Raw genomic sequence first — 24,107 nt, forward strand, 5'->3', positions numbered from 1 at the left:
CTCCAGCCCTGTTTTTAAACCACCAATGCCTGGTGTGGGTGGCTGGGTGGCACCTGCAGCAGGGCAGGGTTGGTGTCTCCAGGACATGGCAGGGAAATGATGGTGATGCCCGGGCATCCCTGAGCTCAGAGCTCTTTGGAAAGGCAGGATGCTTTCCCTAAAGCTGGACAGGGCTCTGAGCAGCCTGATGTAGCTGAAGGTGTCCTTGCTCACTGCAGGGGTTTTGGCCTTTAAGGCCCTTTCCAATCCAAACTATTCTGTGATTCTGCACTGCTGCTCTGCCCCCTGAGAGCCAGTGGAGCAGCGGTTTCCACAGGTGACTTTCATTTGGCAGCTTGGAAAACAGCTGTTTTTAAAAAGTCTTCCCATTTTGTATAGAAAATACCAAAATTCTCCTCTTTGCAGCAGCTCTGAGGGAGATTTTGGTGTTTGCACATCACTGAATAATCTCCATTGGCAAAAAAATATTGGTACCTCACGTTGGGTAAGAGAGCAGGGACATGGCCTGGTCCTAGAGGGGCAACAGGGAGGCTCAGAGCCAGGAAAACATAAGTGCACAGGGTCTGGTGCAGTAAGGGCAGGACACATCCAGCAGGACCTCAATGAGGGTGCAAATTCCTCAACTTGTTTAGAAATTACAGGTTTGGGAGATGACTGGGATATTTCCCAGCTCTACACTGTTACAGTGAAAAGCAAAACTATTTCTCTGTTGTTTTAGCTTCAGGGTGGGAGGAAATTATGAAAACACTAACACCAAACTCTTTCTTCCTTTCAGGATTTTTAAAGAGGAGAGAGAAGTAATTTGATTTTTATTTTTAATTATCTGGAGACAAATCATACCAACAGAGACCTTTTATTGCATGTTCCAGCCTGGAGCTATTTTTTTTATATCAGGGATATTAACCCCTAAAATAGAATTTATAATAGAAACACTGACATGGTCTTATCTGGAGTTCTGAAAAGCTGTGACTGTGCAATCTGTAATATCTCAAAATCCCTTCCTCCCTCCTTTGCTCCCATCCTCACCTGGACATAGAAAAAAAAAAGTGTTATTTGAGGAAATAATATTAACAAGCTTTTTTGGGGGCCAGAAGTCTCCTTTTTTACGCAGTATTTTGATAAAAAGCACTGACATTGATGCTAGAGGGGAACACAGCAAGGCTGGACACGATGCTCAGTCCCAGGGATGAGCCTTTTGCTTTTTGTCTGGCCCTTCCTGGGAATGGCCACTGCTCCTGAGAGCTTTTAATATCTTTAACGCTAATTGTCTGATCACTTGGCTGTTCTTTCAAACTGTTGGAGAAACACCAGATCAGCAGAGCTCTTTGAAGAGCTCCTTTCAGAATGTGTATGGTCTATAGTGTGTGATTAAGTGTACTTAGCACTAATCACAGCAGTCCTTGCCATCCACCAGCAAATTCTATTAATATCAGCTAATCCTGCCACTTTGTCCACCTCTGTGATAAGGAGCAGGTGGTTAACTAACACCTTTCCTGGCACCAGCTCCACACTGGTGGTGGGGCACAGAGAAGTCCAGGAGCCACCACAAAGGGATTTGGGACTTTTCCAATGGCCTTAGTGACCAGTGGGAATAGCACTGGCTCAGCTCCAGAAACCCCTGATGGCACGCAGGGCACAGCACTCTTGGGTTTTTTCATGCTGACCCTGTGCAATGTAAAGCCTTTCATGAGGTTTTATTCTCAGTGGAGGCTCCTCGGTTAGGTCAGGGTCTAAATGGTCCAAAAACTGAATTCAGCAAGGCTGGGAACTCAGAGGAGACTCAGCCTGCAAGGATAGGGTGGGCCCATGAAAGAGATGATGAAAAAAATTCTCAATGGACTTTACACCAGAGATGCAGATTGGGTGGAGAGGGTTGGGATCTCCCCAGTGTTCCCAACCAAACACAATTTCACCTTCCTTTAGGGAAGGCAACCTAAGAGAGCGTTTGGGAAACCCACCTGGGAAGAATAAGCTCCTACTGAAAAGGAGGAGTTTGGAGAAGACAGCAAAGCTGAATATGGGATTCAGAGGAAGATACCTGAATGAAAATGTCAAAACCAGGTTCCTCCCTTCAGAAACATCAATGGGAATGGGAAGTTTGGGTTTCTGTGAGCCCTTGACCACTGGCTCAGGATCTGACCTCACCAAGCATTTGGTTACTCCTTCTTTCATTCCCTCACAAATCATGGAAATGAAGAGGAACCTCTCTCACTACATCCCAAACAGCCCCTAAAAAGTAGCATAAAAATAGCATCCCAGGTTCTCCAAAAGAGTTGGCTTTGATTGTGCTGGCAGTGAGCTCTCAGCCATGTCTATACCCAAAAATAAATCCAGGCTCTGGATTATTTGAGATGGACAAAAATATGAAATTAAATGGGTTCTGGCCCAAACTAGGCAACAAGAGCTTGGTAAAAGATGCCAAGTGAAAAGGAAAATAACATGTCTACAAGGCCCAGAGGAAACCTGCCAGGCATCCAGGTTATTTCCAATCATTGCCATGAGCCCCCTCCCCAAAATTATCCTTCCTCCATGCCATTGCCTCTTCAGCGCAGCAGCTGGAAGCTGGACTCCACCAGAGATCCTTGCAGACAGGTTTTGATCATCTCTTTGAAAGGAGAAGGGAGGGGATGGAAAAGCAAAAGCAGAGCAAGAGGTGTGGGGGCAGGAAGGGAGAAGAGAGAAAAAAAGGGTGGAAATAAAGAGAAAAAAGGAGTTCCAAGTTGAGCGCAAAAAACATACTTGAGGTCAGCAGAGTGGGCAGCCATGAGGTTTCTGAGGCTCTTGTCAGCAAGAGGACAACCAGAAAGGCTGAAAGAGAAGAGATGGAATATCTGGATAAGCAAAAAAAAAAAAAAAAAAAAAAAAAAAAGAATAAGAAATAAGAAAAAGGAAAAAGAAAAAGGGTTGAAGGGTTGGGGCATGGGGAGGGAGAGGGGCAACAGAAGGGGGAAGGAAACAGAACCAAACTATCCATATGGTCACAAACTATACCAAAAGAAAATAAAAGTTGTTTTTAAAGTTCAAACCACGTAGAAAATGTCGACCCACCTGCGGTGAGAGGCATAGTTCCCCGTTATGTGTCCACTGCCATCACAGCCTGGGGTTGGGCAACTGGGCAACAACAACAACAAAGAGCATAAGTGTGGGAAAGGAAGGGATTCCCCAGGATCCACGGGTGGGCAGAGCCAGCAGAGCCCCCTCAGGGTCTGTCTGGGGTGTCTCGGTCCAGCCCTGCTGCCAGACCCTGACACCAGCCCCATCCATCAGATCTTGGTGTGTGTTTCTGTGTTTGCATGCATATAAACCAGCTGTTCCCCTTCCAGCTCCCCTTCCTCCCTTTTTCCTTCTAAAAGATCATAAGGATCCTAAAAACAATTAGGAAAAAAAAAAAAAAAAGAGAGAGAGAAAAATGTGGCAAAGGCAAAGAAAGTGTTTAAAACCCTTAGTTAATAGGAGGGCTTGGTGGCAGTGCAGGACTGGCACAACCTGATGGGTGGCACAGCCTGACAGATGTGGCCACCCCTGGCTGCTGCTGCCAGGTTGGATCATTCCTGCCATGCTGAAGCTCTGGCTGCAGGAATCATCTTGCTCAGATTTCAGATAAGGTGCTTCAGATTGCTGAAATGAACTTTTTTTTTTCTCCCAGCCCTTAAAGCTGCAAAGACAAGCTTGCAATCACTGTTTGCTGCTCAGAGGGAATGACAGTAAGCTCTGGGGGTGATGGGCAGATACAGGTGAGGGGCACCTGCCTGGAAATGGCACAAGAGCAGCACCCAGACGCAGAGCATCAGACACAGCAGGCCAGTCTGCTCCTGAGTTAACTACAGCTAATTCATTACAGCCCCTGGGCCAGAGAGGAACAAGGATATTAAATGGAGAGGGAAGGCTCAGGGCTGCCCATGACACCATTTATTTATTCCAGGTTTTTTTCCATTCAGGAAATTTCTCTATCATCACAATAAAATTAAAGCACAGGAGGACTTCAGGGCTCTAGTTCAGAAACTGCTGTTCACATCACTGGCGGGCTTTAAAAAACCCTTTAGAGCTTTGTGTAGGGCAGCTGATCTGAGCTTTGCTCATTTAGGGAAGATGCTGCTGCTGCTCTGCCCCCACAGATCTCCTCCCTGCCTGGCTGCAGATAACGAGTGGGTTGGATGAGATCAGCAAAACGGTGCCCACCAACTCCCTGTGAGATGTGTGGGAGGGTCAGATGCACAGGAAAGAAGCCAGGAACAGCTGGGATGCCTGGGAGGGGAAATCTCCCCATCACAACCTCCAGGCTGATCCTGACGTGCTGTTAGACCAGAGCCAGGTCCAAGCTGCCACGTTTGGCTCAAACCCTTAAACATTAACCATTCCTGTGGGTGTTGGCGTGGATGCAGAGCCATACTCCATCCAATAGGGCAGCTCTGGGTCTGTGCTTCCACCCACACTACGGACAGACAGATGTGAGCTGGGTCAAGGTCTCTCTCCAATGCAAAATGCATCACAACAGCAAACACGTTGCAGCCTCAGGTCACATTTTGTGTTCCTGCAGTTTCACAGTGCTGGGACCCCTTGCACTAAGCCAACAAATCCTGTCTTCTGAATGAGACATCTTGTGTTCAACACCCTCTTCAAGAAGGTGTTGAGTTCCTTTGGGTGCTCCACAACATCAGCCAGTGTCCCAAAACAGGGGATTAGGACATTGGGTAGGTGCCATCACCATGCCAGAAACACTCTAACAGGAAAATAACAGGAAACCTGAAAGGATTTTCCCATTTTCCCACAACCTGTCCATGAATCCAGAGCACAAAGCTCTCAGGTTCCCTTCATCACTGCAAAGTAATGTAGGAACATATTTCTCCTCATTGATCAGCAGTTGTAGGAGGATGAGTAAGATCAATCACAGTAGGAAAGGGAGCTACAGTTCTTATTTCTATAATGTATTTTCTAATTTTGTTTCCAACCATCCTGGCTAAGCACATATTAATAGATTTTGGAGGAAGAGACAAGAAGGCAGGACTTACGTGAGCAGCTCTTTCTTGATGTCCTTGGAGAGGAATTTCAGCTTGAAGTTGGTTAGAGTAACTTCACCTGGGTATTTTCTCTCTTCAAAGTTCTCCTCTGACACTTCTTGCTCATCAGCTTCCGAGGAGGCAAAAGAGTGAGCAGCAGGCTCTGACTGCAAGGAAAGGGGCAGAGTTGTGCTGTGGTCATTGCTGCTGAGCTGTGGTGGGAAAGGATCCCAAGTTCATCAAAGCTAAGGGTTAGTGCAGCATTGCCAGCACACCTGAGCTCCCTGCAAGTACCTCACAGCACCCAGCCTAAATCCAAGAGCCTGTGATTTCCTGGGGTTTTAGGAGAGTTGTGTAAACCACGTCTGTAAAGGGATTTACGCGTGGTTTTCTCAAGGTCTTGAAGGAATGAAGATCAGTACAGCCCCCTCACACTCTTCCTCAGCAGCCTTCCTGTGGGCAGAGCGGCAGGTGATGCTCTCAGAGCAGAACCCCCACCCCATCTGGGTGTCATGGCTGGATTCCCCACCTGCAGGATTAATGTCAGTGCCATGCAGGGCTGTAGCTGCTAATGGCAGATATAAATCATCCTGAAAAACATCACCAGGAGCAGCACTGCTGCAATGGGCTGACATGATTTACAATGAAGAAAACACTGCAGACCCAGGACAAGTGAAATGGTGGTTCTTCCTTTGCAAGGGCATCCCAACAGATCCAAAAGCAAGATCCTGCCTGGTTGATATCTGATAGCACTGACAAATTCAGGAATATTTCTTTCCTTGGCTCAACAGACAAACTGGGGCTTCTGGGCAAAACAGGACAACTGTGCAGGCAAACAGGGCATTCAATGTCCCCTGAGCTGTTATTCAAGCATGAAGAGGCACTGCTCACCTCCTCTGGCTCCTCCTCCCGCTGGCGGTTTGGTTTCGTGTAGTCAATGGGCCCATCCCATTCGTCCTGGCGGGAGGTCTGGCTGGACTGGGGGGAGGTCATGGTGCTGCTCGTGGCACTGGTGCTGTTTTGGCGCTGGGACACGTCTGGGGACTTCATGCTGGGACTACTGCTGCAGCTGCTGCTGCTGGGGAAGGTGGTCTCCCGCTTGCGGTGCTTGTTCATACTCAAGTCCAGAGTCCCATTTTCATCCACCTCAATGTCCATGGACTGGAAGGTTGGAAACACAACCAATGTTAGCAGCTGACAGAAGCTGAAGATCCCATGGGGATCTTGCCCCTGTTTGTCTTTTTCAGTGCAGTGGGCAGGTATTCATGTCCCATCCTCTCCACAGTCAGGTAGGAGGAACTGAATAAATATTTCAGGAACATGTCATGCAAAGGCACCCCTCTACTAGAATGGTTTGGGTTGGAGAGGACCTTAAAGCTCAATTCATTCCAACCTCCCTGCCATGAACAGGAACAACTTCCACTATCCCAGGTTGCTCCAAGTCCCATCCAACCAACCAAACCTTGGCCTTTTGACTCAGCTGATTGAACACAGGCATCTAGTGGTTGAGAGTGTTTTGTGGGACTTTGAGAAAACCTGTGTTTTTCTGTAAAACAGCTGGAGATCAGACTGGACACAACTGGGGAACTTCAAATGGCATCAGATACAGATCAGGGAATGACTGAAACCAGCTCTGAGAATCATGGAATTACAGCATTGTTTGGGTAGGAAAAGCTCTTAGAGACCATCAAGTCCAAACATTCACCCAGCACTGCCAAGCCCACCACTAAATCATATCCCCAAGTGCCACATCCACATGTCCTTTAAATCCCTCCAGGGATGGTGACTCCACCACTGCCCTGGACAGCCAGGGCTCGGCCATCATAAATCATAAATATTTCGTAATATCCAGCCTCAGCCCAAGACCCGGAATTGATGCTCATCTCACATGGGAAATTTCAACCACGGGGCACCTCCACATCACTCAAAAAGCCAAGATTCCCTTCTCCAAAAGCAAAGTGAGGAGCCAAAAGTGTGATTTTGGGTGAATGCCTGCATTGCCTCTATATTTAAAAAAACAAACTTAAAGGAAGGGTAAACCAAGGTGCCTCTCCCATCCTGAATTCCAAGTTTGGCCCCTGGGCAGTGGCTCCTGGCCACATTCACCCACCTTGCCAGGGGCCTCTTGCTGCTTGGTGCTGAGATTCTCAGGCATCTCCCAGCAGCGGGTGGAGAGGTTGAGGATGGCGGTGGCCGCCATGTGCGCAGCCTCAGCGTCGTGGGAGTAGTCGAAGCCTGTGGAGGAAGATGAAGTGCTCTTCACGTAACTGCTGGAGGGGCTGTGGCTGGGGGAAGAGGCCTTTGGAAAAGGTTTGGCTGGAATAAAAAAGAGAAGGAACAACACAAGGCTAATGTATAAGCGGCATGAGCAGCAGGGGAAGGTTAAGTCAGTGTGACACGGTTAATGTATGCACAGTTCCTGGGGTTATTCCCAATCCAGGGGCTGGTTTGTTGCCTGGGACGTGCAACAGGAGCAGTGCTGGCTGCAGCTCGTGCTTGGTGTGAAAGGTTAATTCATTAACTGACTCTGCCATAAATACCCAAAACACAAGTGCTTTTCTTCATTAGAGCTGCTCCTCGATGGAAGCAGTTAAAGGAGAAAGCTTAGAGAAGCTTCCTGACTCATTTTTTATTGTTCTCTCTCTGTCCATAACTTATCTGCAGGGCTGCCTTGCAGGGAGATTTCTAGTACTGTGTTTGAAAATTTTAAATTTATAAAATTACATTAATAGAAAACACATGGTCATAAAATATGAGCTTCCAAGGATGACACTGGTGAAATATGGATTTTCTGACAGCTGACATATCATTTAAATATGCCAGAGTAACAGGATTTATTGCACAGCTGCACATAGCCACGCTGCTGCTCTGCTCCTGTGTGTCACAGCAGCAGCAACCAGCCTAGAGATGCAATTTCTCTTCATAATCTGTGAAATGAAAATATTTCTCAGGGTGGACTCACAATAAAACTTTCCCTAATAATAACAACTAATAATCCCCTATTAATAAAACTTGAAGCTGATCCTATTTAGGGGCCCTCAGTAGTTTCAGTGGGTGCAAACAGGAGATCATCTGATTTAGAACAGCCACAGGACTGTATTCTGAATCAATTATCAAAATTTTCAAATTCTTAATTTATTCCACCTTGCTCTTTCTGGGGGAAACCATCCCCACTTTAGTGGGAGGCTCACCCAGGGAAGACTCATAAGCTTTGGCCTGATCATGGCAAAACAAAGCCAACCTCAGCTGATGCAGCTACGGAGCAAAGTGATTTCATTATTCCCATTACAAACTTGTAATATAAGACACTATAAAATGCTAATCTTCCCCAGCCCTGCTTTCTTCCTCGTTGCGCGCGTATATAATGCATATTGACATTAATGGGAGTTACGCACACACATGCGGGGGAATATAAATCCCTCTGGATGAAGATCTCTTTAAAATAAGTTCTCAGTGAAAGGAGCAGATTTCCTTGCTATGATTGGCAATCATATTCATCCTGTCGCTTTGATTAACTCATTGGAGGCTTGCCCACATGCTTATTCTTGTGTCTGGCTGCTTGTTTTCCTGTCCGGTTTAATCCACGTCTTCGAGGCGGGGTGCGAGTATTTGCCAACCCAACCTGACAATATCCAGGATCGGGAGATGCCAATTTCAATTTCACACCGTAGGCTCAGTGATGCTTTTCCATTTCATAAGTATTTCTAGCACTAATAGACTCGCAATCAGCAAATTAGTGAAATAAGCGATGAGAAAAAATAGAAAGGATTATCCTAGTGGGTCTGCTGGAATTATTTTTGTCAGTACAATTACCCTGAAAATTCTTTGCTAATATTGCAAATAACACAATCTATTCAGCGAGAGAATCACTTGTACTGGGAAACAAATTACTTTTCCATCAGCCCTAACCCAGGATGACAGTGGCAGTTGTGCTCTCTGGCCTCCATCCAATTTCATTGTCTGATCCTGTACAGATTTAGTACTGTAATAAAGAGCGCTCCCATTGTAGTGCAACAACCGGGATGCTTTCAAGTACGAGCACTTTTTAGAGAGCAGCTGCATCAGGATTAAACAGGATTGTGGAAGTGGGATTAGCCAGACAGAAAGCCCTCTTGAGGCCACTGACTTCTACAAAATGGGCTCCTAAATATTTTCTTTTTCCCCTCAAAAAAAATGTCTTGAGGTGCACAGTTCATGTCAAGTACCACATTTGCAAGGGCTGTGTCCCCATGCAGTGTCCCTCCTGCCTTTGGCAGCCTGACCCCTCAGGGTTTATTCAGCCATTTAATTTTCACTCAGAGTTATAGCCAGTGCAAAGTCCTCAGAACAGAGCAGAGGTGGGTGGCTACGATAGGAAAGAGCTGGAAGATAGAGGTGGGTGATCGATAGGTAGAGCTGGAGAGCAGAGCACGGCAGGGAAGACAAATGGGGGGAGTGGGTCATATATAAGATGGAAGAGAAGAAAACTGTAATCCATTTAGCTAGATGAGGAAAGCCAGATCAATAGATATGAGCTGCAAAGCAATGGGGACCAACTGAGGACAACTGTGCAACTTATCCTACCTCGAGACATCACTCAGATTAATGTTCCCACCACAGTTCTTCCCAAAGCCAAAGAGAGTCTCTTCCAAACAAAGCTTTCCCAGCAGCCATGGACTCCCCTCACTGTCAAAGGTGCCCACCTTGGGACCCACCTCACCCTCCCCATCCCAGGAGGGTCCAGCAGCTCAGCCCCAAGAGTCTCCCATCACCCCAAACCACAATCCCAAGAGCCTCACAATAGGCTGAGAAAGGCAGAAAATGCAAAAACTGAGTCCATCCCTGCTCCCAACTTACATTTAAAGGCTTTAGGTGAGGTTTCGCTAGTCTGAATCTTTGGGGCAAGCATGCGTTTGCCAAAAACCTGAGCATCAAAACTTGCATAATCGAAGGTGACCTTGGAGTACTTCTCCAGCTCCTTGGCCAAGTTGGCCCGGGGGGTTGCTGGGACCATGTTGGGCCTGTAGCTTCCATACTGAGGGATCTCCAGTTGCTTCACAAAGCACATAGGCCTGAGGATGAAACAACAAACAGCAATTATTTCTCTTTACCTTGACGAGGTGACTGTTGACAGGGGACCAGACACAATGGGGCCACAGCTGCATCTTGTTCCTAAAGGCTTCCTGGGGACGAGGAGGCAGTGAGAGCCCTTTTGCTCTCCCTCAGCAAATCTACATCTGAGTTGGATGTCTCAGACTCCAGTTTCATTTTTTCTATCCTTTGTTACCTTAATTGTTTTTTCCCTCTTTTTAAGCCAAACATCGAATTTTCAACCTCATCCAGCACAATGCTCTTGCAGGCTGTCATGGTGTGGCAGCATATTTTCCAGAAGAGAGCAAACTTGGGCAATAACTCCTTCATGGGACCCATGATACAGGGTGGCACACAAAGGCACGAGGACCCCAGTTCAGCTCAGCTCCATGCTGCAGGTTCACTGTAGAGGCACCAGGGCCTCTGCCCAGCCTCAGCCCCTCCTAGAGACCCGCTGCTACGGGGCTGCCTATCGTGAATCAATTTGTCTTGCATATAAATTGTATATAAATGGCCTATTGTTATTCTCCTTCCCGTGACCTCTTTCCACCAGAGAGTCCTCGGAGCAGGAGCTCCTTGGAGCATGGACCGTCCTCGTGATGCACTCAGAGCGCTCTGTGCGGGCTCCACTGCAAATAAATAAGTAATCGCTCTAAATGGCCTTTCCAAAGTAGCGAGAGCTGGAGCACCAGGGTGCTCAGCAGTCCTGGGGAGCAAATAAATAAATGAATCAGAGCTCGTTGCCTTTGTGGGAGGGCTACTCGGGGCTCGCACCGCGGTTTTTATCCCCCTCTCGTTGCAAAATAACCAACCATATTCTAATCCATCTGTAGCCTCCTGAATCACATCAGCTACGGAAGCCAGCATCTATCAGGGACATCCTTAATGGGAGACAGCCCATTCTCTTGGGAAGAGAGAGATGGGCAAAGTATAAAAATTAATGTGACTGGTTAGGAAACGAGCAGCAGGTTCCTCTCCTCTGAAAACTGCAGGCTAAGGAAGAAAAGCAGGTGGACTTGAATGCACAACTGCCATGGAGTGATTTGTGTGTAGCCTAAATCTCCTCCTTCTTCTCCTCCCCCCTCCCCAAGCCCACCCTTCTTATAATGCTGATATAATAACCAGCCCTGGCTGGCAGTTTGTGCTGTGGAGCAATCGGCACAAGTGCCTTCTGCTGCACTGCTAAAAACCCTTTGGCCTGTAGCCTCAGCATTAATTGATGCTACAGAAGCAATTCATTGTCCTCAATGCTCTCCCTGGGATCATCAATTAAATATCTCCCCCACCTTGGCGAGACCTATGCTCATAATGACAGGACTCAGCAGTATCAAAATACAGCTGGAACTGTGGCTGCTGTTCCTGGGAGCGTGGCGGGGCAGGGAGGGCTGGGGCAGGGTGGGGGCATGGAGCTGAGCCTTCCTGTCCCCCTTACCTGAGTATCCGGTCAGAATTGGAGCTGGTCTTCGCAGGATCACCAGACTGGGTTTGTTGCTTTTCATGTGATTTGGCTAATTTCTCAGCAGCAGCAATGGGGCACCCAGATAAACTGTGGGAGTTGGTTGGGGTTGTTTTTTTTTTTTTTTTGAAGGAGAAGAAAAAGAGAGAATGAAACCAAGCATGAAGAATGAGCACAGACACCTTCATTTCACGGACCCAGAACTACACTAAGCCTGTGAGAAAAGTATTTGCTTCTTCCACACTGAGCAAGTTCAATAAAAAGACAAATTCACCTTGCGCCTCATCAACACAGAATCATTAAATGATATAGAATGGTTTGGGATGGAAAGGACCTTAAAGCTCAATTCATTCCAACCCCCTGCCATGGGCAGAGACACCTCCCACTATCCCAGGTTGCTCCAAGCCCCATCCAACCAGCCCTGAACACTTCCAGGGAAGCAGCAACCTGTGCCAGGGCCTCACCACTCTCATAGGGAAGAATTTCTTCAATCTACCCCTGTCCTGTGTCGTTTTGAAGCCATTCCCCCACCCTGTCAGCCCGTGGCTGTGACAGAAGAAGCCAAAGCCGGTACCTCCTGTGCGTGTTGCGGTTGCTGTTGACGTGACCCTGTCCTGTGCACCCGGGCGTGGGGCATTTCAACACGTTCTCGTGCATCGCCAGGACTTGGGAGCAAGAAGGGGAAGGGGAGAAGGGAAGGGAAAGAAAAACAACTTAATAAAAATCAGAGAGGAAGAAAAGAAAAAGAGAAAATCATCAAGCCTTGTACGCTGGTTTCCTAGAAATCAGGGAATGTGAAATGCTGTAATTAGAGTTTGCAGAGGAAAAAAGAAAATATTTGCAAGGCAGCAGAGCCCAGGTCAGCACTAGGTTAGCATCTCTGCAAACAGCCTGGGCTTTCTCCCCATTTTCTGATTGCAATCCAGTTTCCCCCACCCAGCCCCTCCTCCCCACACCAGTTTTGGAACCAAGTCTCCAGTTTCAGGTAGTTTTAAATGATTGAAGTTGTAGCTCTGCTTTTATCCTTAGGACTAGTCTTTGTTTCAGTTTTTTTTTAATTTTTAATCTTCAGGATTATTGCTTCCTGCAGCGCTGACCTTAAAAGTAAAGAAAATAATTTGATCTGCAAGCTTTTGTAAAGCCCACAGCTTGTGTTAGTTATTTATTAATATTTTTGCTTGCATTCCAGCCTGTGAAGATAACTGTCCTTTCTCCTTGTTTCTTCCAGTCCTGTGTTTATGTCAGGTCTGCAACCTTTGAAATTACTGATAAGGAAGGGTTCTTCTTTCTTTTGGTCTATTATGCCATTATCATAAACATACAACATTGATTTTTATGTATGTATACAGGGAAAGCTATTTAGGATGCTGGTAGAGAGGTGGAAATACAATCTCTCTCTCTGTGCATATGTATATACAAAAATCTGTTATGAGGATGATAAATATTTTCTGTAGAATAGGTGAATCTTGGTATAGCCCTTAGGAAATTCTTGAGAGATTAGGGCATAGGAGACTCAGCACATCCTGAATCACTCATCACTTCTCTTCTTTCCTGCATGGCAACATGTTTGCACATCAAGGTAGAACAATATCCTTTTTTCCCATCATGATGTCCCAGGTAGGGAAAAATATGCAACTTCCAGTGTAAAGATGGGCACTGCTTAACACACCTCTGGAGATGGGCAAATGTTTTTAAAGCCCCTCTTTGATTTTCAGAGAAGGGATCTCATTCTCCACAGGATGGTGCTAAAAATCCTTTAAGAAGGACGGGACTTCCAAGTAAATCCCCATCATGTTTCCTGTGATTAGCAATAACACTTTGGTGGATAACGGCATCCAGGATCAACTTGGAAAAGCACCATCCCACACCAAAAACTCCTGTTATACTCCAAGGAATAACATCAGACTTGATGTCGTAAAGTTCATATCATTTGAGAAATTCCCCCAAGAAAATTAGACTCCAGACCAATTGAAGCAGCCCTTGGTATGGCACCATGTACTCACTCTCAGGGGGGATCCTGTCTTTGTGCGGACAGCCAGAGAGGCTGCGGTGGTGCGGGTAAAGTCCCGTGACGTGTCCAGTCCCATCGCAGCCAGGAGTTGGACATTTGATTTCTCTCTTCTCAGGTCTTGAAGGATCTAAGGATTGTGGGGAAAGGGCAGAGGGAAGGAGGTTAGTGGGTTTGGAGGGGAAGAAGTGGAAAGTGCTGAGGATGCTTCTCACTGCCTTTACAGTCAAGCAGGGGGAAACTTTTGGGTTTGGAGGTTTGTTCCCTGTAGTTGGAAGTATCACACTAGAAGTTTCAAAAATTGAAATCGGCAAAGTGATTTTAGGAGCTGACACAGCTCACAGCATGAAGACACTCACAGTGACTGAGCAGGCAGCCTGGCTCAGAGCTAGGGGATGCTGAAGTCCCTGCTCTCATGTTTCTATGGCCAGACTCCTGCCACTACTTTAAAACCCACTTGGATTTTAAATCAGGCTTCTGCTCAGGCTGAAATTTTCAAGGTTAACTGACAATTTAGCCAAGCAATTCCTCTACTCAGAGGGAGGAACCCTCGTGACAGTGTAGAGGACACCATCATTTTCTGCATTCACTGTTGAACTCAAGGATGTCCCCATCCCTTTGGACATTGAGGATTTGTGGTTGAATTCCCCCTGTGGGCTGTGAACTCCCCCCACATCAGCCTAATGGTCCGTGCTGAGCAGACAAGTTCAGCTCTTCCACCAGGGATGGGAAGGAGAGAGATACACAAAGGTGTGTCCCGTACCTTTGCCGTAGTAGCTTTTCCGGATGCTGTCCAGAGGTTTGTTCTGTTTGTCCTCCACCTGGAAGTGCTTCACGTGCTCTCCTGGCAGCCGGCTGGGCTCCCGCACGATTTTCACCTGCTCGGCTTTCAGGGCAATGGCTTGTTCCAGCAGCCCCAGGTTGCCCCTGGTCATCATGTCGTACATCTCCGACTCATCGGTCACGGCTGATTTCTGGGAGCGGGCGTCGTCATCCTTGTCGTCATCCGAGCGCACCTCCACGATGACCGAGTACTCGGGCTTGGGGCTGAACTGCCCTTCACAGTGGCTTTTCTGGGGGTCCTGAGAAGTGTGAGGAGCTTCCTCGCAGATCACTTCAGGAGCCATCTCCTCCTCCTCTTCCTCCTCCTCTTCTTCCTCTTCCTCCTCCTCCTCATCATCCTCTTCCTCCTCTTCCTCCTCCTCGTCATCCTCCTCATCATCATCCTCCTCATCCTCTTCTTCTGCTTCAGCCTTTTCCAGTTTGCAGGACTCCTCTCCGTTCGTGTCGTCCCGTGGCTCCGGACACAACTCGCTGCTGCGCTCGCTGGTGACCTCGATGACCTCCTCAGCGTCCTCCGTCTGGATGATGATCTCCTTGTCGCACTCCTCCTCCACCAACTCCTCTCCTGCATCCTCATGGACCAAATGCACAACGTTGGATGCTGGCTTGGAGCCCTGCAGCTCCGCTTCAGGCAGCTGCCCTTCGATGGCGAGGGTTTCCTCTGCTATTTGGCCTAAGTTTAGGAGGGAGTTGGCGATTATTTCTTGGTAGCTGCTGTAGTTGGCCTTGCTGGGCCCAGATGTACTTGTTGCTGTGTTTTGTCCGTAGTGGGTTGATTTTGCTGGGCTTCTCTCTGAAGGGGGGAAGGAAGGAATAGAAAGAAGAAGGGGGAAAATAAAGAAAATATGGAAAAGAACAAAAAAAGGAGTGGAGAAATGAGAAAAGGAGGAAAAGGAGAAAGGAGTAAAGGAGAAAAAGAGGGTGAAGAGAAAAGAAGAGGCAATAAAAAAGGAGGCAAAGAAAGTAATTATATAAACTCATAAAATACAACTTTGTTTTGCTTAAACTTAATTGAAACCAGAGCCTGGAAGTTCCACCTCTGGAGCATACTAATTTATTGGATTTGGGGATGGCAGGTGGAAAGTGGAATTCCACATGGGACTCTGATGCATCATCTTCCCACTGCCACCCCTGCTGCCTGTGCTCCCCAGGCCAGGACTCCAAACCAGTGAGCAAGGCAGTGTCAACCCCAGCTGAAAATCCACATCCTTCTCCATGTCCTTTTCCTGCTACTTCTCTGCTCTTGGATAGTGGCCAGATTTGTCCAGGGAGGATGATCCTGCTGAGCCTCTCATGGCACCTGTGTGGGACCCCCATCACACAGCAAGCTCCTCTGTGCTTTCCATGTGTCCTTCCCTCAGGAGCATCCCTGAAGGAAAAGCTCTCATTATTAAAACACTGGAGGCACTGTGTCTTCTCATCTTAACCCAAGCATTGCCATCGTGCTTTTACCCAACAATGCGTCCCCCCAGTAACTGGGGCACCCATCCCGTACATAATCCAGAGGAGCTATAACTCCTGGCTGTTAACCCTTCCTGCCCTTTCTTCATCTGCAGAACACAGCTCTGCCATCAATAATGATGAAGCACCTTCTGCTGCCTCGGGGCTGTGGTTCTCCTCCTGCTCCATGGCCTCTGCCTCGTCCTCCTCCAGCATCCCCTCAGACTCATCGGAGCCAGACTCCTCCTTGGCCTCGGCCTCCTCGCTGCCGTCGCTGTCGACATTGTAGCCTTCATCCAAGGCCAGCTTGAGCGGGTGGGATTTCCTCTTGGACACCAGATGTTCGGCCTCAGCATCCTGAAGCTTCCTCTTCTTGGCTAGAGGGCAGCTTTGTAAACTGCAGATGGGATCAAGGAGCAGAGAGGGGGCATTGCTGAGTGAGAGAGGCCTGGCTTCCTCATCCCAACTGGTTAGGATAACATAAGTGGGACAATTACACAAATACTACCCAAAAAATCATCCAGCACCCCAGATTTTTAGCTGGTTTAACCTCTCTGGCCACATGTGCTCTTAGACCTTGACTTTGTGGAACTACATCAACTTTTTTTCAGGAAATCAGCACACAAAAGCTGGGATGTGGCATCCCAGGACTAATGTTGGTGATGAAACCAGGCATAGGGTGCAGAACCAGCCCCAACTGCTCCAATTTCATGATTCATGGGGTGATGTAAACCCTCAGTTAAGGCTTGCATGACCTCCAATGTAGCCAATGTGTTCTCATGTGCCTTCCCCATCCATAGAGGCACCAGGCAGACCAAAATTTCTGCCCATCAGCAGCTCCCACCAACCCCAGACAGTTGAATCAGGTACTTCTGGCTGATTTTGGGGTCTCTAGGAAGGCTGCTATGAGTCTGGAGAAGCAGATCCCCCCCAGGATCCCTTGGGGACTGATGGAGAGCCAGAAACAAGAAGATTTGGGGCAGACAACTTAGATTGCTGCTCTGAACCAGACTTTCTCCTGTCTTTGGCTCTGTTGCTCACATTTTTCCATCCCCTCTACCTTGAACCCCACCTCACCTTCTGTGTCTCGCATACTTCCCACGGATATGTCCTGAGCCATTGCAGCCTGGGGTTGGACAGCTGGGGAGGGAAACAAACCACCATCAGAAACAGCAAGAGAATTAATGAGGATTGTATCACCTACAGTCAGTTAAACAGGTCCTGTGCCTGAGGAACAAGCTCACTGCAAGCAGGAAGTTAATTTCCTTCAAATGGTTCTGTTTGTCCCTTTGAATTCCAAGGGAGGAGGGCAGGAGAGCAGCCTTGCAGTTTGCTAAAAATTAATGAAATTACTCACCCCATTTAATTAGATGAACAGTTTGCTATAGTTTTATGAGTGTGTTTAATTAAAGATTTGCATGTGTGAGAGCAAGCTTTTAAAGGCAGGCAGATACTGCACTCTGCCTCCCCGCTGCTACTCTCCAGTTTTCTTTTTCTCAGGAGGAAAACATGGGATTTTCCCTTATCTGGTGGCTTGTCAGGGAACTGGGGCCACTTACAGTAAGAAATGTGTGTGTTTTGGGGAAGAGCAGGCTGGGACTTTATCAAGGAGGTTTTAGCCAGACACGTTACATGGAGATCCCCAGGACTAAAATCCTCAAAACCTCACTTTTAGGGGGAATGGATGGGATTTAGGTGATGAGATCTCCCAAATCCCTGTAATTTTTTCTTGCTTCTCTGCAGAAGAGGATGAGTTAAAGGCTTGCAGGGAGCTCTGAGCCTGCTCACAGCCACTGCTGCCTTCACTTGAGCATCCCTCACACGGGACCACAAGCCTCCCCTGCAGGGGTAATTAGTCCCAGCTTCAGGAGCTGTAAGGGCTCCAGATAAGGAGCATTAAAGCAAACATTTTCTGGCAAAACCAGATTATGGCATTGATTATAGGATGCCCAAGTGACTTGCCTGATGTCTGAGGAATTCTGGAGTCGTGTAGGATTAATAACCTCATTTAGCACTGTATCACCCTCAGCCTGGGAAGCTGGAAGCACTAATGAAATCTCTTGATGACAGTGCAAAGGGAGAAGGCATCACCAGCCCAGAGGGGATCTGGCCAGCCTGTTATTCTCAGAGTAAAAGACATGGGACAATATTAAATAGTACCAAGTGCCAAGTCAGGCTTTGGGGACTCAGAGTTTTGCTCTCAGCAGAGCTCAGCCCTTGCAGAAAGCTGAGGACACAGAGGGTCTGGCTGCACTAATGGGTGCAGCAGCTCTTGGAGCACTGGTGGGTTATTAATGGTTCAGCTCCCTAGAATAAAAGTCAGATCTTTGTGTTCAAAAACCACAATTCAACCCAAAACCGGGGCAGGACAGCGCTGCTGAGCTGTCAGGAGAGTAGGAATCCTTCCTTCAGGGAGACTGACTGGCTTTAGGTTAGCAAAGCAAATGCTGAGAGGGTGAATTGGTGGCACCACATCCCCTAAGGGGTCACAGTGCTCTGGGGAGGTGGAAGCTGTCCCTCATGGCTCATCCAGATAAATCCCCACTCCCTGCTGTCCCCTTTGCTTGTGACCTGGCTTGAACCCGTGCTGCTGCACATCCTCCTGTGGCATGGCTCCCAGCTCTTCTGGCATCCACACACAGCCCCAGCCCCACCACACCTGGGTCTGGCCTGCCAGCACAGTGTCCCTTCTCCAGCAGGACACTCGAGGTCATAGAGAAGAAGATCTCATCCCACTAACATGTGCAACTGGGAGAGGGAGCTTCCCTCTTTGCTGCTCATGATCTAAAAGTCTATTTAATTGTAATTGTCCTCAGGCCTGACTGAGGCTGCTCTGTCCCAAGCAGCCCCAGCCACACTTTCAGTGACTGCACACCAAAAGACAGAGCAGTGTTTATGTCACCAGTGACTTGCCTGAAAAAGGCCTTATTCAATGGCAAACAGGAGCAGCTCTGATGAAGATGTTACAGGCTTTTATAAGTTTTCCTGTATCAATTAAAGCAGATTACCCATCACCCCATTTTTAATGTGGTCTAATGAAGCCTGCAATAAAAAGTATGTAGGAAAGACACAAGTGGTTCAGCATCGAGGTTTGCTGAAGCAGGTGTCGATTTCGGATGTTTCTGGCTTCACTTTATTGATTTAATGCCTTTAAAAAGCACCAGCACAAAGGTGATGCTCTACATGCTCTGGGCAAGCCTTTCCCTCCCCACTCCCCTTTGGGGAGTTTTAGCGTATTTTGGCACGAGTCCCGAAAGGGGGAACGGGCTTGGAGGTCTATTAAAGCTGCTCTCCATCCCTCAAGAGCCACCACACCGAACAGCTCCCCCCTCTCCGCTGCCTTCATCTGCTTGACAAAAGGGCTTCTTATTGTTATGCAGACGATGCCCTGCTTCCAATTAGTCGATTAATCGTCCAGTTATTCAGGCAATTAGGTGACAGCTGCAGAGATGGCTTTGTGGAGCACTCTGTCCTGCCCCTCAGATATGTCACCTGCTCCAATTACCACCTCCACTCAAGTGTTCAGCAATAAAAGTTGGAGAAGGGGCATGCCCAGCGCTGGCTCCTCCCGGCTCTCCAGAGTAATCCCAGAGTGGAGGAGCAAAACGCTCTGAAATTGGGTTGGTTTAGGTGCAATTACTCTTTGACACACGCGGGAGGCTGCAAGGAGAGGCAGCCCCTGTTCAGGTTAAAGACTTCCACCTCTGGCAAAGCCCCTGCGCAAGGTTTAGGGGGAGTTTGCAGGTGGGGGAGGCTGTTACATCTAATGAGAAGCTCTGGAGGCTGCACAGGCTCTGCTCCTGCCCTTTTGGCGGCTGCTGTTGGCATCCCAGCACTGCTAAATGAGTGACAACAGGAGCACCGTGACTGAGCAGAGGACAGGGGGGTGAAGGAGCATCCAGCACCAGAAGTGATGCGACAAATATGTGGAAAAAACCTCTGGTTAGTAGGATGGTGTCCCTAATGATGCTGAAACACAAACTGTGGGCATTTGTTTTGGCTGGGGTTTAGAGCTGGGGTAGGACAGAGGATGGCTGCAGGGTCTCCAGTGTAATGTCATTCATCCAGAGCTGCAGCTTATTTCTTTAACTCTTGTGATTCCCCTGATGAGTTTGTCCCTGAGGACTTGGACACAACCACCAATAGAAGACCCCATTAGTCCCATGGGTTTGCTGCCCTTACCCAGGTTTCCCAGCTGAAGGGCTTCTCTCAAGCCAGTCCCACCATGTGCCCCCCTCCATCCCTCCCATGGCCAAGGAGGAGCAGGGTCCTTACCTCACCTCCTGGCCGATGAGCTCCGTGGGCACTGGGCAAGGGGCAGGATGCAGCAATGGAAACAAACACAAGGTCAGAAACAAACCAGAGGTGCCTGACCCCCCCGAGACTGAAGCTCTCCTGCCAGCAGCTGGGTTTCTATTTCCTCCCATTTGGATAAGAAAGGGCCAATTTATCCTGTTGTCCTTTGTTGCATGTCAGCCTGTAGCAAATTATAATCCTGCCTTGTAAATCCTCATGCCTGTGCTGATTTTCAGGCAGGTGAGTGCACACTGGCAGCATCAGGGACTGCCTCTGTTCTTTGAATCCGTGATGACTTTGAAGTCAATGGAACTGTTCTGACATGCATGAATGTAACTCAAACACTTCTAAATAAAGACTGAATTATCTAATGCCTTCATCTCTCTTTTTGCCCTTTAAAGCTGCTCATCAATTTCTTCTTTTACGCTTCACAACTGTTTTCCTGCAATGGCCACATTCACCTCTATAACACCAGCATCTTTCTCCTCTCCCTGTCCCATCAGACTGATGCCAATGCTCAGACATACGGTGGAGATTTGTTACTTGGGGTATAGGATAAACAAGAGTTTGTAGGATTTTTAGGGATGATTCCCCTCTTGTCAATAAGAGGGCTTCTCACAGCTCACAACAAGAACACACAACAACCTCACATCACAGCTGAAACCTTACATCCAGCCAGGAATCCAAATAATCAAGAGGAAAAAGAAAAACAAATCCCTCAGCACAAGTCTAAATTTGCCCAGGCTAAAAACCATAACACGTTTGCTCAATTTGTTTGAGCTAATTGGGTTTCCTGGGATCCAGCTCCCAGTGGGATGACTCACAAGCTTCAACAAACTGGAGGCAGTGACGAGTCCCAGGGTGCAGGCAATAAATTACCTTTTCACATCGAGAAACCCAGATTCAAGTGTGGAAAAGGCAGGGTGTGAGAAAATAAATAGAATCAGGGCGGTCTCATTTGCAACCCGAACGAGCACCTTTGTGTGTGTGCAACAAAGCAATGAAATCCAAATATTCGAGCTCAGCTCAACACAGCTGGCAACATCTGGGTTTGGTTTTGTTTTTAAAAGGTGCAGATGCTGTAAAGAGCAAGGAGCAAGGAAGGTAAGGACAAAAAGAAGGTGGCCCAGCCCAGCTGTAGGATGAAGCTGCAGTCCCTGCAGCCATCACACCTTTCCAACCTTGTTGGTTCCTCACTTCCAGCCACCTTTGTCACTTGTCACATCTACAGCCACAAAAATGAGCCAAAAAATAGAGAGGTTGGTCTGTAACCATCACCCATGGCTATGGGACTACCTGAGGTGACACCCTGGGCTCTGTCAGAGCCTCTTGCCTTCTCCCAGAGAGAAAACATGCACAGAATTTCAGTTCTTTTTTTTTTTTTTTTAATCCAGAAATAAATCACAATCAATCTCAATTAACCAGTTGTTTGTCCTCCCATCCCTGCCGGGGCATGGCCCATTTGCTTCTGCAGCATGAGCTACTTCTGCCAGCCACTCTCAGATGTGTGACTTCAAAGCCGCTGGCAGAATGAGCCTGATGAAAGCCCTGGGAGCTGATCTGAAGCTCCAGTGATTGCCATCCCCTACAGCAAAGCAGGCACGGGGGCTTTTTTCCCTTATTTGCTTGTTGTTTTCCTTCAGCTGAGTGTAGTGGATGAGGGTTAAATATCATAAGGACCTATAAAGTTTTGTGGTTGGGACTTTTGCAGGTTTTTTTAGACAAATTTCAGTGGGGTTAGAGCAGGGGTAGTGACCAGTTAAGAGTTAAGCCTGGATTTGAAAAACCAAAGCCTTTTTGGAGCAAGGGAAGTGCAGGGAGCTGAGCTCTGCACAGCCCAGTGCTCCCACTCACCTCGGACAGACTTGGATCGCGTGCGTGCTCTCTTATCATCATTTTCTAAACTCATCTGCAACAGAAAGAAAAAAATCATTACTGAAAGATAGCCAGAAAAACATCATTAAAGGACAAGCTCGTGTGTGGTTGTGGCTTTGTGGGTGGCTGGGAAAGCTTTTCCGTGTTTTTGAGATGGAGGCTGCTTACCTTGATGGTGTTGTTCAACCCACAGTGCCCAGATTTGGCAATTTTAAATTAATTTCCACATCCTGGGACACAGGAAGGACTTTGTCTGTTGAGTAGCACAGAGGAACAAACACCCAGATGCGCTGGCTGTGCATGTGATAGCCCTTGTTAAGAGCAGAGCTGATTTCTCTGGATTTACAGCACAGAACTGCTGTGAGCACCTGGGTGGAATGCCAACACAGAATCAGAAATCTCTGAATAAGTGTCTGAGATGATCTCCTGCCTGAAAAAGGGCAATTTTTCACAAGTGCCCTAAAGAACAACCTCTCCTCTCTGCTTAAATTTGCCGCAAAGATGACTGCATCTAAATAACTCACAACATGGACATCAAACACGAGGTCTGCAGGGAACACGGCCATGAATAAGTAACATCGGGGACTTCAAAGTTCTGGATATTAATTAAACATCACCACATGCCACAAGGTAGCAGAAGTCTGAAGTGCAGCCACCTCTGGGGTACAGCACCTTTGAAAGCAGGCAGTGCCTGGAGGTGGGAGCAGGAAAACAGGGACCTCCATGGCATGGCTGGAATGATATAAATGGGATTTCATTAAAGTTGTCAGAGGAGCTGCTGAAGTGGTCAAAGAGCTGCTTTCTGTCTCACCCTTGACACAGATGCTCTCTCTGCAGGCAGGAGTGTTTGGCTGGAAATGCCAAGGGGGAATGGCAAGATCAGGGTGTGAGCAGGGCAGAGGGTCAGAGCCTGGTAGGCTGGGAAGACAATTTAGGTTTTACTGCAGCATTACCATGAGATTACAAGGAGAGAGAAAAGGATGTGAAAGAACCATTTGCAAGTGGGATTAGACATAATAAAACCCAACTCTCTCTAGAATATCCTCTACAGGCCCAGTTAGAGAAGGAACAAACCAGCTCCTGTATTATTCCTAAATGAGGAGGTCCCATGGCTCCAGCACCCCTGACAGGGCAGGGACACCACCTCTGCTCTGTCTGGTCCTGGGGCAGGAAGGGACATGCACGTGGAGCATGTGCTGCTCCACTGGCAGTAGGGATGGGGCAGGTATGGTGTGTGCTGCTGAATCCCCACATGCACCCTAAAAACATCTTGGTGAATGCTGCTCCCAGTTCCCAGGGGCTCCTCACCCTCAAAGGAGACACTGCTTGGGGCTTTCCCTGAGGTTTGGGAGCAGCGAAGAGGGAAGGAGGCTGTTGGGGCAGGCAGGGAAAGGGAGCCAAGGTCTCCAGCCCCTGGGGCATCACAGCTAAAAACCCCTGAGAGGAAGGAGGAAGTTTTCCCCAGGCACCTCTCTCCTTCACACTGCCATCTTCCAGAAATTCAATGTGAACATGCAATGATTTGTTAGATGGGGGGGTTGGAGAGGAAAAATGAAGAAAAAAAAAAAAAGAAGGGGGCGGGGGTGAGGGGAATCAAAACCTGGAGCAATTTACGCACCCTGTCAGCATTCAGCTCATGGCACGGCGGTGTTGTGCTCCACGTTTATTACAATCTTCCCAATAACACAGCAGACAATTACTATAATTTGTATTTTTAAAGCCCCAGCTCCCTGTGGACCAATGGCTCTGGTTTAAAGAGTGGAGAGGAGCAGGTGTCACAGGGACTTCATTACATTTATGAGCCTTCCAACACCAGCGTGCGCTGAGCTCGCTCCCTAATGCCGCCGCACACCGCGGCACCTTGCACTGCTGGGAGCCTCCACCAACAGCAATGCCAGAGAGGGCTTTTTCTCTCTTTTTCCTCTCTCTTTTTTTCCTTTTTGGACTATTCTTACAGGGAATTGGTGTGTGTTAGGGCAGTATGGGTTTCCTGCAGATCAAAGGGGCAGAGGAGGTCAAGCTGTGGGAAGGGTGATGGGCAGAGCCTGTGAAGGGCCAGGACCCACAGACAGCATGGAAAAGCAAAGCAAAATTTCATTTTTCTTAGCCAGACAGGTGGGAT

The 24,107-nt window shown here is 47.9% G+C and overlaps 1 protein-coding gene across 1 annotated transcript in view; it reads right to left on the reverse strand.

Annotated features, from left to right (window-relative positions):
- MYT1 (myelin transcription factor 1) overlaps positions 1–22,019 on the reverse strand; it is a 32,610-nt gene extending 10,591 nt beyond the window's left edge. The window contains exons 1-14 of the mRNA XM_059480625.1: positions 21,965–22,019; positions 20,090–20,120; positions 16,892–16,954; positions 15,962–16,211; positions 14,295–15,165; positions 13,527–13,661; positions 12,098–12,188; positions 11,500–11,613; positions 9,834–10,048; positions 7,108–7,232; positions 5,889–6,158; positions 5,010–5,164; positions 3,049–3,111; positions 2,740–2,808 (exon numbers count right to left, since the gene is read on the reverse strand). Of these exons, the coding sequence (XP_059336608.1) occupies positions 2,740–2,808; positions 3,049–3,111; positions 5,010–5,164; positions 5,889–6,158; positions 7,108–7,232; positions 9,834–10,048; positions 11,500–11,613; positions 12,098–12,188; positions 13,527–13,661; positions 14,295–15,165; positions 15,962–16,211; positions 16,892–16,954; positions 20,090–20,120; positions 21,965–22,019 (2,507 nt within the window). The remainder of the gene's footprint in view (positions 1–2,739; positions 2,809–3,048; positions 3,112–5,009; positions 5,165–5,888; positions 6,159–7,107; positions 7,233–9,833; positions 10,049–11,499; positions 11,614–12,097; positions 12,189–13,526; positions 13,662–14,294; positions 15,166–15,961; positions 16,212–16,891; positions 16,955–20,089; positions 20,121–21,964) is intronic.
- Positions 22,020–24,107: the final 2,088 nt, after the last annotated feature.

Source organism: Ammospiza nelsoni, chromosome 12 (genome assembly GCF_027579445.1).
Source record: "Ammospiza nelsoni isolate bAmmNel1 chromosome 12, bAmmNel1.pri, whole genome shotgun sequence".
NCBI lineage: Eukaryota > Metazoa > Chordata > Aves > Passeriformes > Passerellidae > Ammospiza > Ammospiza nelsoni.